Raw genomic sequence first — 15,324 nt, forward strand, 5'->3', positions numbered from 1 at the left:
TTAAGATTTGATTTATTTATTTGTCGGAGAGAGAAGGAGAGAGAGAGAACACATCTGTACAGCCGGGGGTGGGGGGTGGCAGGTTGAGGCAGAAGCAGACTCCTGCGGAGTAAGGAGCTGGATGTGGGACTTGATCTCAGGACCCTGGGATAGTGACCTGAGCCAAAGGCGGAAGCTTAACTGACTGAGCCACCCAGGTGTTCCTTCATACATATGTTCTATAAATTTTTGGCAAATTTAGTAGAATGATAACATACTTTATACAGAGTTACATGTTTTTATTGTACATTTATTATACATAGAGCTATTTCTCTTTTGAAGAGACTATTTTTAACTTTTATTTTTAGGTATAAACAATTTATATAGAATAGAACTCACTCATTTTATTGAGGTTGTATTTTATATGTAGATATACACAATTTAATAAATTTAATTGAATACATAAACTGGGAGGTCGTAGGTATATCTAGATTAATACTTGAAATTTTATATTTTTTATAAAATATGTATGATGTACCAGGGATGGTTCTAAATGCTCTGCATAGATTTTTTTTTTTAACAGTCTTCATAGCAGATCTTAAGCAGAGTATCATAATTATCCCCTTTTTACAGATGGGGAAACTGAAAGTATAGAGATATAAATAATGTGCAAAATAATATATCTGGTAAATGATAGACCAGGGCTTTTAATCCACACAGTGTGGTGGACAGAGCCTCTGTTTTAACCACTGTATTCTACTGGCTCTTTCTAGGAGCAGTAGAAAAAACAGGAAATACAGGCTGGGCACATTGGAGGTGTGTTTAAATGCCAGGTTAAGACTATAGATTTTATTCAGTGTGTATTGTGGAGTCATTGGAAACTTCTGTGGGAATGAGTGACCTGACCAGATGGTAGCGGAGTGTAGGATGGAGGGAGGGGGAGAAACGGAAGGCAGACGAGTTCCGTGCAGTAGTTCAAGAAGTGATGGAAAGCTGAAATTAGGACCGTAGTAATTGGTATGGGAAGGAAGGAATGACTGGAAATATATTGTCTTGGTAAATCTTACAGTTTTTGTTGGGAGGGTTGGGAGGAGAGGAGAGGGTCAAGTGTTTTCCAGCTGCCAAGAGTGCTTCTACCTCAGGGCATTTTCACCTTGTTCTTTCCAGCATCATTCCTCAGATGTCCTTGTCTCTCTCCTGTGTCTGTTCTAAGGTCTTTATTCACATGTCACCTTACCAGAAAGGTTTCCCTAACTTCTGTATAAAATGGCAACCCCTCAGGGGTGCTTGGGTGGTGCAGTCTGTTAAACATCTGACTCTTGGTTTCAGCTCAGGTCCCTGATCTCAAGGTCATGATCTCAGGATCACGAGATCCAGCTCACATCAGTCTCTCCATGGAGTCTGCTTAAGACTTTCCCTCTCCTTCCGCTCCTCCACACTGTTGTTTCTCTCTCTAAAACAAATAAGTCTTTTTTTTAAAAATGGCAACCCCTTGCAGCATGCTCCCTAACTCCTTCACCCCACTTTGTTTTTCTCTGTTGTTAGTATCTAACATATTTGTTGACTTAATGGTCTACTTTTCCTGTTACAGTATGTTTTCCAAAAGCAGGGACCTTTCTCTTTTCTTCATTCCTGTATCTATAATAGATGCTTAGTAAATGTTTATTGAATGAATGCTCTTGAAGGTAGGCAAAATAGTATGAATAGAGAAGGCAATAGAAATGATAGGTTCAGAATTGCTTGTGTATTGCTCTAAACATACATGGTAGGCAGTTCTAAATTTATGTCTCATGCAAAGGAGAGAGAAAACTAATGGTATGGATGTTAATAAGTACAACATGTGTTTACTGATTGATACTAAAATTCTAAAGTACCTTTTGAAATAGGAAACAAGTTCTTTTTACTTTTTGTATTTTGTTCTTTTATTGTCACTCTTTGAAGACTGCTGTTAGCAAGTGTTTATTAGTTGCAGATGGATTTGTTTATTTTAGTTTGGGCTGGGGTTTTTTTGTTTGTTTGCAAGAAAAGTGAAAGACTACAGTGGGAGCCCAGAAAAGAGCCATGGCATATTTATGAACTGAAGTAGCATAAAATTTGTTTACAGTTGGCTGGTGTCATATATGCGATAGGGCTAAGTCCTTGTTTCACCACAAAGCATTTCCTCTTACTGCTTGTTTTGGACTTGATTTTGGTATAAAAAAAAGTTGCTAGCCAGCTTTAAGAGTGGTGAATTAAAGGCCAATCATTCCTTCTTAAGTTTTTACTTTATTTCTTTCCCTTCTTAAGAAACTATTATTAAAGGATCATGTCTAACTTTTTGCTTTCTATTCATGCCTCAGACTATCCAGTGTGACTTCTGCCTGTTGGCTTTATTGAAATGGCTTTTGACTTTTGAAGGGAATGCAGTATCCTCTACATGCTAGGAATTTTATGTATTTTTTTCTTCTTAATCCTCACAGCGATCCAGAGCAGTGTCTTTTTCAAACTTCTCTTTTTTTGCAGGTCCCTGGAATATTCCTGTTTCAAGGGTTTCAGTTAGTCCTTGTTTCTCTTATGCGTCATCAGCTGTTTGTTTCCCAATAGCTTTTTACACAGATTACTTCCAAATTTGTCCGTCTGGCATAGAACTCCAGGCACACTCTGTAGACCCATTAATGTGTAAAACATTCTATACCTATATGAAACTTAGTGGGGGTGAAATTGAACTAATTCTATTCTGGTTGCCCAAACCTGAAACTTTTGGAAGTCATAATAATGGTAGATGCTGTTCACTGTGCATAAGCTTTGTCCTTTAGTCCTCACAACAACCTTGTTTTTTACAGATCCATTAAGAGAGGCTCCCAGCAGCTAAGTAACTTAACCAGGGGACAGGATAGCTGATGGAGTTGGATTTGGACAAGGTCTGGATAGTTTCAAATTACGTGTTTTTTCTGATCCGCTGCGCTTCTCTTCCACTCCTTTCATCATGAATGTAGTGCACATAGACACCCCTAAGAGGACTCAGTACTATGGTCTCTTGAATTGCTCAGGAATATTTCATGTCTTGATTCTACTTGCCTTGCTCACTTGGATTATTTTAATAGCCACTTGATATATTTTCCTGACTTAGTTTATTCTCCATCTATACTGCTTCCTAAAAATTTCTTCTAAAATACAAATCTGATTATGTCATTTCCCTTATGAAATCCAAAATCGGGGTGCCTGGGTGGCTCAGTTGGTTAAGCTTCCAACTCTTGATTTTGGCTCAGGTAGGTCATGGTCTCAGGGTTGTGAGCCCAGGCCCTGGGTCGGGCCCTGCACTAGGTGTGGAGCCTGTTTAAGATTCTTTCTCTCTCTCTGGGATGCCAGTTAAGCATCTACCTTTGGCTCAGGTCATGATCCCAGGGTCCTGGGATTGAGTCCTACATCGGGTTCCTTGCTCAGCAAGGAGCCTGCCTCTCTCTCTGCCTCCTGTTCCCTCTGCCTGTGCTCTCTCTCTCTCACACAAATAAATAAATAAAATCTTAAAAAAAAAAGATTCTTTCTCTCCCTCTCCCTTTGTGACCCTTCCCCTCCCCGACCCCTGTGTGCATGTGCGGGTGCTCTCTCTCTTAAAAAAAAAAAAAAGAAATCCAAGGTCAGGTGGCTATTGCAATAATCCAAGTGAGCAAGGCAAGACCTTCTCTAGCCAATTCATGGTGATATTGCATCATTCTTTTGTTTCAGCCATTATAAAGTACATGTAGTTCTTAAAGCTATATTTCACCCTTTTTTTTTTTTTCTTTTGTCAAGTCCTTTTCTATTGGCATGACTTTGGAACCAGGCAGTGAATGCAGGTTGTAAAACTTTTGTTGATCATGATAGAGAAGTTTCTTTGAGCAGACTATAAATTTGGGCTTTGAGGAATGTCCAAGTGAGGGCTCAAAAGGAAATGAGAAATGTATTGTTGAAAACTGAAGGAAGAGGGTTTCTTGTTCTGCTGAGGCAGAAATCTTAGCAACATTTTTGCCTTCAGTAGGATGGAGAGTAGGAAATAATGCCTGATGAACTGGGTGATCTATGGATCTGTGGAGATTTCTAAGCAAAATGTTGAAGGATTTTTTTTTTTTAAGATTTTATTTATTTATTTGACAGACAGAGATCACAGGTAGGCAGAGAGGCAGACAGAGAGAGAGGAAGGGAAGCAGGCTCCCTGCTGAGCAGAGAGCCCCATGCGGGGCTCGATCCCAGGACCCTGGGATCATGACCCGAGCTGAAGGCAGAGGCTTTAACCCACTGAGCCACCCAGGCGCCCATGTTGAAGGATTTTTAAGCAAAAATGTGGGAGAGATTTCTTCTTGCTGCTTTTAGTAAAATGTGAGGTCTCTGTGAGTCTTCCTCTTAACACTGTGGACATAACCACTCTTCTAATATTTGTCATACTATGTTGTATGTCCTTAACTACCTGTATTTCTTAAGTAGGTTGTGAGCCCTGTGACAGACCTTTTAATATAGTCATTTAGAGGGCGCCTGGGTGGCTCAGAGGGTTAAAGCCTCTGCCTTCAGCTCAGGTCATGATCCCAGGGTCCTGGGATCGAGCCCCACATCCGGCTCTCTGCTCTGCGGGGAGCCTGCCTTCCCCCTCTCTCTGCCTGCCTCTCTGCTTACTTGTGATCTCTGTCTGTGAAATAAATAAATAAAATCTTAAAAAGAAATAGTCATTTAGATCTTGCTCAGAGTCCAGTTTTAAAGAGATTTACACTCAAACCTTGGCTCTGTCTCTTACTTTGTAACGGTGACAGGTTATTTAATTTTTCTAAACCTCTGTTTCCTCATCTGGAGAATGGGATTAATGATGATAAACTCCTAAAGATTATGCATTTTGACTTTAACACTCACCACTATGTCACCAGTACCTAGAAGAGTCTAGTAATAGGTGTTTAATAAAGATTTATTGAATTAATGAACTGAGTAATCTCTGCCTCAGAGTGTTAAAATGAGGTAATGCATGGAAAGCAATTAGCACAATGTCTGATATGTATTAATTGCTCAATCAATGTTAGCAGTATTTGGGTATTTTTTGCTCATTATTTTTATTTTCATCTTTATCATTATTTATATAGTTCCATGTGCATCAAAACTATTCTGTGAATAAAATAACTCACTAAGCAAAAGATTTGTTTATAGTTCTGGATAATAGCTCAGGAATAACTTGATATGATTATTTGCACATGAAGAGATTTCTGCTTCTGGCCCTGAGGAGAAATCATCTCTGAACTTAACTTCCTATGGTAAACAGTGAGAAAATTGGACAAAAGACATCATACAGCTGTTTTTAGATATTGGACAACAAGCAGCGTGGGAATGTGATTCGTGAGAAAAGGGGAACAAGTAAGATGAGTGCTATTAATTTCCCTGGGTTTCTGCTAGAAGACACATTTCAAAGCATAGTGCAGGCAGGGGAAGTCTTGTCAGTCCATTATGTCTGGTTGAATTGATGAGATAGAGATTGTAGTTCAGAGAGTTTGAAGTGGCTGAAAATTGCTAGACACAACTTCAGAGAAAAAGGAGCCATGTAGCAAAAGAGTTCTAGAGATCTCGGGGCACCTGGGTGGCTCAGTGGGTTAAAGCTTCTGCCTTCAGCTCAGGTCATGATCTCAGGGTCCTGGGATTGAGCCCCGCATTGGGCTGTCTGCTCAGCAGGGAGCCTGCTTCCCCTTCTCTCTCTGCCTGCCTCTACACCTACTTGTGACCTCTGTCAAATAAACTGGAATCTTTAAAAAATAGTATCTTTAAAAAAAAAAAAGAGTTCTAGAGATCTGCATAAGGGCTTCCTTTAGCTGGTGTTAAAGGAGTGTGTAGAATGTGTGTATGTACAGTAAAACTCCATAAGCCTGGACAAGGACTGACTGGGGAGCTGTAAGTTGAATAATTCCCAGAGCTGAGGAATTGCTCATGCACTTAGCAGATAGAATGGGGAGACCTTCCCCCCGCCACCCCTCCCCCCACTGCCTTTTATCACCCAGGATGTTCAGTAGAGATCCCAAAAGGACCATGCCTTAGTAGTAAGGCTAACCTAGATGAGAATAAAATCTACCCTCAGTCTGTTCTAAAACTTAAAAACAAACTTCAGAGTTGAAGCCGATCCACAGGTTACTTAATTGACTTTCAGTAATTGACAAAGCCTAACAACCTTTAAAGAAAGATAACAAAATCCAGACACTTAAAAGTATATCGCTGTGTATAACATCCAGTAAAAAAATTTACTAGAATCAGGAAAACATGAACTTCCAGAGAAGACTTAAAGACTAAGATAGCAAAGACAATAGAATTAGCAAAAACTTTAAAGTGGGCCTTATAAATATGCTCAGAGATTTAAAGGAAAACAGTGTAATGGGAAGAAAAAGTAAATTAAAAAAAAAAAAGAATGAATAGAATTTGTACAGATGAGAAATATTAAGTGAAATGAAAAAAATCACTGATTGGGATTAACAGCAGTTTTTTATCTGATAAAGGAAAGATTAGTGAACCTGAAGACAACAGTAGAAACTATACAAAAATTAAACAGAAAAGAAAGATATAATTGAATGAACAGAATTTTTCTGATCTGTGGTATATTATGGGTATAATTTTACTCCAGAAGTAACAGGGAGAGGGGAAATAGTTTAAAGAAATAGTGACTGAAAATTTCCCAGCTTTATAGAGATTATAAATCTGCTGATCCAGGGGGGTTCAATATCCCAAGCAGAATAAACACAAAGACCATACTGAGGCACATCTCCATCAAATGGCTGAAAACTGGTGTTAGAGAAAAAGTTTAAAGCAGCTAGAGGAAAATGACATTTTGTGTACAGAGGGATAAAACATGACAAATTTATTCTTAGAAGTAATACATGACAACATAATGTAAGGACTTTTTTTTTTTAACTTGAACTTGAATTTGACATACCATGTTATGTTAGTTTCAGGTCTACAACATAGTAATTCAAGAATTCTATACAGAGTGCTCACCATGACTCCTATTCTCATCTTAAAATTTATGTTAACTATATAACATATGATTTTTTACTGTTACATTTAAAAATATATGAAACTACAAAGACCTGAAATTTATATTGAAATGCAAGTAGACAATATTGAAAATTGCTTCAAAAAACATCATTAAGAAAATAAAAAGGCACACCTCAGACTAGGCAAAAATCTTCACCTACGTGTATTTGACAAAGGACTTGTATCCAGAATATAGGTATACCTCGGAGATATTGCAGGTTTGGCTCCAGACTGCCACTATAAAGTGAATGTTGCAATAAAATGAGTCAAATTAGTTTTTAAATTTCCCAGTGCATATAAAAATTAACGTTTATACTACACTGTAGCCTGTTAAGTGTGCAATAGCATTATGTCAAAAACAAAAACAAGGTATATGCCTTAATTGAATAATGCTAACCATCACATGAGCTTTCAGGCAGAGAGGCAGAGAGAGGCTGAGCAGGGAGCCTGATGCGGGGCTCCATCCCAGGACCCTGAGATCATGACCTGAGTCAAAGGCAGAGGCTTTAACCCACCGAGCCACCCAGGTGCCCCTTCATCACATGAGCTTTCAGCTAGTCATCTTTTGCTGGTGGAGGGTTTTGCTGTGATGTTAATAGCTGCTGACTGATCAGATTGGTGGTTGCTGAAAGTTGGGGTGGTGATGGAAATTTCTTTAAGGCAACGGTGAAATTTGCCACATTGATTGACTTTTCCTTTCATATGATTTCTCTATAGCATGTGATGCTTTTTGATAGCAATTTTACCCAGAATAGAACTTTTTTCCAAAATTCAGGTTAAACCCTGCTGCTGCTTTACCAAGTTAATGTAATATTCTAAATCTTATGTCATCATTTCAACAGTCTTCATACATAATATCTTCACAGAAGTAGATTTCAAGAAATTACTTTCTTTGCTGATCTGTAAGAATCAACTCATCTGTTTGAGTTTTATCATAAAACTGTAGCACCAATCTTCAGACTCCACTTCTAATTGTAAGTTTTGCTGTTTCTACCATATCTGTAGTTACCTCTGCCACTCAAGTCTTGAATCCCTCAGTCATCCATAAGGTTGGGATCCATGTCTTCCAAACGCCCCTTCATGTTGATATTTGGACCTCTGCCCCCAAATCACAAATGTTCTTAATGGTATCTAGAATGGTGAATCCTTACCAGAGGTTTTTAATTTTACTTTGCCCACATCCATCCAAGGAATCACCATCTAAGCAGCTACAATCTTATGAAATGTATTTTTTTTGAGATTTTTATTTATTAGAGAGAGAGATCACAAGTAGGCAAGCAGAGAGAGAGAGAGAGGAAAGCAGGCTCCCCGGCAAGCAGAGAGTCCGATGTGGGCCCGATCCCAGGACCCTGAGATCATGAACTGAGCTGAAGGCAGAGGCTTAAACCACTGAGCCACCCAGGCGCCCATGAAATGTATGTCTTAAATAAGACAAGTCAGAATGACTCCTTGATCCATGGGCTGTGGAATGGATCTTGTGTTAGCATGCATGAAAACATTGATCCGGCTGTATGTAGACCTCCATCAGAACTCCTGGGTTACCAGGTGCATTATCAGTGAGCAGTACTATTTGGAAAGGAATCTTTTTTTCCCGATCAGTAGCTCTCAACAGTGGGCTTAAAATACTCAGGAAACCATGTTGTAAACAGATGTGCTGTCATCCAGGTTCTGTTCTTCCATTCATAAAGCACAGGCAGAGTAGATTTAGCATAATTCTTAAGGGCCCAAGAATTTTCAGAATTCTCAATGAGCATTGGCTTTACCCTGGTTACCAGCTGTATTAATCCCGAACAGAACAGTTAGTCTCTCATTTGAAGACTTGAAGCCAGGCATTGACTTCTCTCTGGCCATGAAAATCCTAGATGACATTTTTTTCCTATATAAGGCCGTTTCATCTACATGAAGAATCTGTTGTTTGGTATGGCAATCCTCTTTTAATTATTTTAGCTGGGTCTTCTGGATAACTTGGTATAGCTTCTACATCAGTACTTGCTGCTTCATCTTGTACTGTTATGTTATAGAGATGGTTTTTTCTTTTTTTCTAAACATTATTTTTATTTTTTTAAAGCAGGCTCCGTGCCCAGCATGGAGCTCAAACTCACAACCCAGAGTTCAAGAGTCACATGCTCTATTGACTGAGCCAGCCAGGGGCCCCAAGTGGCTTATTTTCTTAAACCTCATGAACCAACCTCTGCTAGTTTCCAGCTTTTCTTCTGCAGCTTCCTCACCTCTCTCAGTCTTCATAGAATTGAAGAGAGTTAGGGCCTTGCTCTGGATTAGGCTTTGACTTAAGGGAATGTTGTGCCTGGTTCGATCTTCTATCCAGACTACTAAAACTTTGTCCATATCAGTAATAAGGCTGTTTGGCTTTCTTCCCATTCATATGTTCACTGGAGTGAAATTTTCTTTTTTTAGTATTTTATTTATTTGACACAGAGAAAGAGATAACGATGGGGGAGAGAGAGAGAAGTGCGTGTGCAAAAAAGTGCACCAGCAGAGGGAGAGGGAGAAACAGGCTCCCTTCTAGCTGGGCTCAGTCAGGATCCTGGGATCAAGACCCCAGCCAAAGGAAGATGTTTGACCAACTGAACCACCCAGGGACCCCTGGAGTAAACTTTTAATTTTCTTCAAGAACTTTTCCTTTGCATTCACAACTTGGATAACTGTTTAGTACAAGAGGGCTGGCTTTTGGCCTTTCTTGGCTTTGGACACACCTTCTTCACTAAGCTTAGTCATTTCTAGCTTTTGATTGAAAGTGAGGGATGTGTGATTTTTTTTTTTCACTTGATCACATTGTAGGGTTATTAATTGGTCTAAGTTCAATATTGTTGTGTCCCAGGGAATAGGGAGGCTCAAGGAGAGGCAGAGAAAGGGGGGGACCTGCTGGTTAGTGATCAGAACACACAGCATTTATCGACTAAGTTTACCATCTTATATAGGTGTGGTTTGTGGTACCCCAAAGTGATTACAGTTATAATATCAAGGATCACTGATCACAGATACCGTAACAAATATAATGATGAAAAAATTTGAAATACTGCAAGAATTATCAAAATGTGACACAAAGACATGAAGTGAGCAAATGCTGTTCAAAAAAATGGTACAGATAAGTCTTTATTCAATTCAGGGTTGCCACAAACCCTCAATTTGTAGAAAATGCAGTATCTGTCAGGTGCGTTAAAGTGAAGCACAATAAAATTAGATATGCTCGTATTTCTTTCCATAGACATTTTGAGGGATGGGGAGTGTGGTTGTGCGTGTGTGTGTGTGTGTAGGAGGTAGTTTAGACAGTGGAAGAAAAGGCATATACTTTATAGGAATTTATTTCTTTTTTTTTTTAAAGATTTTATTTACTTATTTGACAGAGAGAGATTATAAGTAGGCAGAGAGGAAGGAGGAAGCAGGCTCCCCGCTGAGCAGAGAGCCCGATGCGGGGGCTCCATCCCAGGACGCTGGAATCATGACCTGAGCCGAAGGCAGAGGCTTTAACCCACGGAGCCACCCAGGCGCCCCTACTTTATAGGAATTTAATCAGACTATGCATATTTAATAAAAATTGACTACATTTTACTTGAAATTAATGAGAAAAGGAAGCTAAAATGAAACTGAAACAACTCCTTTAATTTAAATATTTCTTCCACAGAAGAAAAGATCTCTATAAAATTAAGAAAAGAGAGATCAGGAGTAATATTTTTAAAATACTGATAATGTATAAAAATATAAATTCCCAGTAAAATATGAATATTTTATTACTCGATAATAATTGAAATACAAATAAAATGGTATTTTTCATCTTTGGCAGAAATTGATGAAGTACACTGCAGAATATGGGTAAATAAGTATTCTTAGGGCAAAATACTTTCTGGTGGAAAGCAGTGTGGCAGTACTTAACATTTTAATCTATGTATGTCCTCGGATATACAATTTGATGTCTAGAAATTTTTTTCACCAAAATAATTAAATGTAAAAAATACATATTTGCCTCTGGAAATGTCCATCATTTATGGGATTAAGTCAAGGTATATCTATTCCGTAGGACCATATACAGCTATTAAAAATGGTAACGTATTGTAGATTTATATTTATTGCAATGGAAATAGGTCCTCAACAAGCCCATTTTATTTCTCAGCAGTAAGTAATATCACACCTAATGGGGCCTCATTTACATAAAATTGTGTGTGTGAGTGATAGACAAATTTCTGCAAGAAATACTCATTAAAATGGTTATCTCTGAGTGGTGGCCTTTTGGGATTACTTTTATTTGTACTGTTAGGTTTCTGTATGAGGCATATTTATCATTTTTATACTTGAAAAAGGAGAGATTCCACCCTCCCTTTCTGAGCAAATATGAATACAGCCTTTTTTTTTTTTTTTAAAGATTTTTATTTATTTATTTGACAGCGAGAGAGAGAGATCACAGGCAGGCAGAGAGGCAGGCAGAGAGAGAGGGAAGCAGGCTCCCTGCTGAGCAGAGAGCCCAACGCGGGACTCGATCCCAGGACCCTGAGATCATGACCCGAGGCGAAGCTCAACCCACTGAGCCACCCAGGCACCCCTGAATACAGCCTTTTAAGCCAGTACCTGATTAAATTCTACAAATACCTAAATCTAACAAGGGCTGTAGAATGTGCTAATTTAATACCTAGGGGCTGTGGTTTGGGACACTCTATTGTTGTCGTTTTGAAGTCACTCAGGAACCTGTAGAACTGGTCACAGACAGTTGGGGAGTTCTGAGCTCCAGAGCCCAAGGCGCTGACTGCTGTTTTTAGTGCCACATCTGCTGTGGTTAACTTCTTTAAAGACTTGATTGTTAAAAAAACAAAGTCAAGTTTGAAGCTTTGTTTTGTTTTGATTTACTCCCCCCACCCAGCTTTATTGACATAAAATTGGCAAAGTTGTAAGATATTTAAAGCGCATACCTGATGATTTGATAAACCTGTACAGTGTGAAAGGCTTCCTCCAATCTGTTTAATTCATGCGTCCATCACCTCACATAGGTCTCTTTCAGTTCTGCACTCAGCAAAGTTGAATTGTGCCATGCAGTTAATCAGCCCTGACACCATGTTACATGTGAGGACCCGGCAATGGCTTTTCTATGAGTTCCACTTTTTTTTTTTTTTTTGAAGATTTGCATGTAATTAGTACCAGGCAGTATTTGATTTTGTTGCTTTACTTTGGATTAATATAAGAGTATTGTAGTTTATTTGGCACACTTGCCCTTGTTGATGAAGAATAGTAACATTAGAAGTCATTCTGTTGTCTGCATCTTATCAGGTACAGTCTTAATCATTGGGGTGGAGGGGAAGGAGAATTCCTGCTTTCCAAAATCTCATTCTCTATTGGAGCATTCAAGGGACTACTTCTGTGAACCATGCTGTGGCAACATACAGTAGGTCTTCTGACTTAGAAGTGGGTGTGTTTCTTGGGCTTAGGTTCAAGGAAGATTTTCCAGAAGAAATACCTGAACTGAGTTTTGAATTGCAGTTTAGACAGCTGAACTGAAGTTTGAAAGGTTAAACATGAATTAGCCAAACCAAAGAAAGGGATTTCTAGGGAAATCTAAGTGGAGACAAAGGCGAGGAGGCGTACAGGGACATGGCACTTGTTGGAACTGCAGGTAGGGATTGAGCTGGTACAGGCTGTGGAGGGAGGCTGGAGAGGCCTGATCAAGAAGGGTCTTGTCGGCTGTCACAGAGGTGCTTTCTCAGAACTTCCTTGTAAATACAGCCTTTGTTCAGGTAGGATGGGAATCTTTGAGTCATTTTGACTCTTGAGGCTCCCTCCCCTCCCTTAAGCTCCGCCATAATTAGGCACCAAATCCTGTCAATTTCGGAAACTTAGATTGAAATGTAATAATGACAAGCTAAATTAAACTGTGCTCTTTAGAGCAGACTGTAACTTAGTCTTTTTAATTTCTAGGGCTTTGCACTGGCTCACAGACCTTTAGTAAATGTTCAAATGAATGGGTTACAGGAAGGGAGTTCTAAAGAGAAAATGTTTAGTATATTCACATATGACCATGTATAATTTTTCTGATCTCCCGTTTCATTATGGAAAATTTAATAATCTTAAGAGGCCTAGTTGAAAAGTCAACCCTTGGATAATTAAAAATCTTCAAAATGGAATCAGACCCTTTAGTAAGGACTGTTTGATTAGTGTACTGGTGGGTGACTGAAGCAGCATCACAGGAGGGAAATAAGTACCAGACAGTCTGGCAATTTCATTTTGATGACTATATCCCAGTTTCCGGAGTGTATGTGTCTTTTTTTTCCCCTCCCCCAGCTGAGAACAATCTTCTTGTGACCGTCCCAATAGAGATTAATTTTTTAGTTTAAGGAAAATGGTGATTGCTTTTTACTTGTCATAATGTGAGAACATGCTTTCTTGAACTTATGGATCTGTACTCTATTTTCTGTTTATTATAAAAGGAGGACTACAGAGATGGTTAGCATTTGCAACAATTAGGCATTGTTTTAGTGAAATAATTGTGCCATTTGGAAGCAAATTATGTATCTGAGGCATATCTGTGAAGCAGCTTTATGATTATCAACAACACAGCTGCTGTAACTATTATGTTAGTGGAATTGAATCTTTTGTTATATGGGTCCGGGAACCAGCAGCTGAACTTTTATACTTGTAACTATGCAAGATTCTTATTAAGACATAATGTAATACAAAGTGGGGTGGTCTTAAAGTGTTTTCATATATGGGCTTGAGAAGCGTAAGGTATTTGTTATATAGGACTAGAATGATAGCATTGTAAGATAGTCCTACTTATGCATATATTTAATATTTTTAAAGTCTTTTCTTTCTGTAGTTAACATTTTGAACCTTTTTTCTTCCTTGCCTGCTTGCTTACGTTCTCTTTTTCTTTCCTTCCTTCCTTCCTTCCTTCCTTCCTGTTTTTCTTTCTTTCTGTTTAAAGTATAAATTAGCTAAGCCCATTTCCTTCCCCCATTTAAAAAAAAAAAGGAGATATAAAGGTTTTTTTCTGTGTCACCTCTCACTTCCCATTACCTCTAATTTTTTTAGTTTTTATTTTTTGCTTACATCTAAATACATATCCTGTGTAGCTTGAAATGGAAAAGACTTTTGCATATGGCTTCAATGATAGCTCCTGTAGCCTGGTTAATATAGTTTTATTGTAACAAAATCTCCCTGAGATATGTGTCATATTAGAGCTGATTAAAATGGAATTTTCCCGCAACTTTATCTTAACTGCCTTGTATCATTTTGAGTATAGGTGGTGTAATGGTAAGTATTTTGTGTGTTACACCTATTTAGTCTTAAAACCAAGATGAACCTTTTTAAAATGGTTAGATATACATTTGTTTTATTTTCTGTTTTTCTGTAGTGATGATTACAGTTGTAACAAATAATACAAGTTTTTTATACTTTGCCCTGTCTCCCTCAATGATAACATTTTGTAGAACTGTAGTGTAATATTGCAGCCAGGATATGGATGTGCTGTATGATCTATTCATCTTAATTCGGATTTTTCGTTTGACTTGAACTCATTTGTGCATGTATATAATTCTTGCACTGTTTAATCTCCTCTGTATGCTTGTCCATCTATCACTGCAGTCCAGCTGAATAGCTTCTTATCACAAGGGTCTCTCTTGTTGCGCTCTTACAAGGCCCGCTTCTCTTCTGCCGCATCGTTTTCCCTCTCCTATCTCTAACTTCGGCCACTACTTTAGTCCATTTCTAAAACTTTTTTCATTTCAGTATTGGTATATAAATGAAATCACAGAATATGTAACCATTAGAGACTGTTTTCACTCAGTGTAATTCCTTGGAGATTCATCCAAGTTTGTGTGAATCAGTAGCTTATTCACTTGTTTTTTATATTTATTTCCACATCGTTTAAAACCTAGTTTCTACTTTGTTTCCTTCATAATCCATTTTCAAAATACATGTATTTGTTTTAAATCTAGGTGACAAAACACGACCACCATCCTCAAGTCCCTCTAGTATTATCCGCCGGACTTCCTCCCTGGATACTCTTGCTGCGCCATACCTTGCAGGGCACTGGCCTCGGGATAGTCATGGGCAAGCTGCTCCTTGCATGAGGGACAAGGCGACACAGGTAGGTTTATTCAGATTCTTATCCTGAAATGTTTTAGCCTGAAACTGTTTCTCATAACATTATTTGTTTAATGCTGTGCTCAAATTCTTGAAACATTAGTGTGTATTAGAAGAACCTGAGAAGCTTATCAAAAGTGCAGATTCCCAGGCCCGACCTCCAGATACTTTGTAGTAGGCTTTGGTTGAGGCTTGGAAATGCACGTTTTAAAGAGTTCCCACAGTAATTCCAATACATAAGGATAATTTATG

The 15,324-nt window shown here is 38.5% G+C and overlaps 1 protein-coding gene across 2 annotated transcripts in view; it reads left to right on the plus strand.

Moving 5' to 3' along the window:
* Positions 1 to 15,324, plus strand: part of FAM117B (family with sequence similarity 117 member B) — a 74,771-nt gene that overhangs the window by 25,118 nt on the left and 34,329 nt on the right. For both annotated transcript variants that reach the window (XM_046019196.1, XM_046019194.1), the window contains exon 2: positions 14,925 to 15,076. In XM_046019196.1, coding sequence (XP_045875152.1) covers positions 14,925 to 15,076 — 152 coding nt within the window. The remainder of the gene's footprint in view (positions 1 to 14,924; positions 15,077 to 15,324) is intronic.

The sequence above is a fragment of the Meles meles genome, chromosome 9 (assembly GCF_922984935.1).
Source record: "Meles meles chromosome 9, mMelMel3.1 paternal haplotype, whole genome shotgun sequence".
Taxonomy (NCBI): Eukaryota; Metazoa; Chordata; class Mammalia; order Carnivora; family Mustelidae; genus Meles; species Meles meles.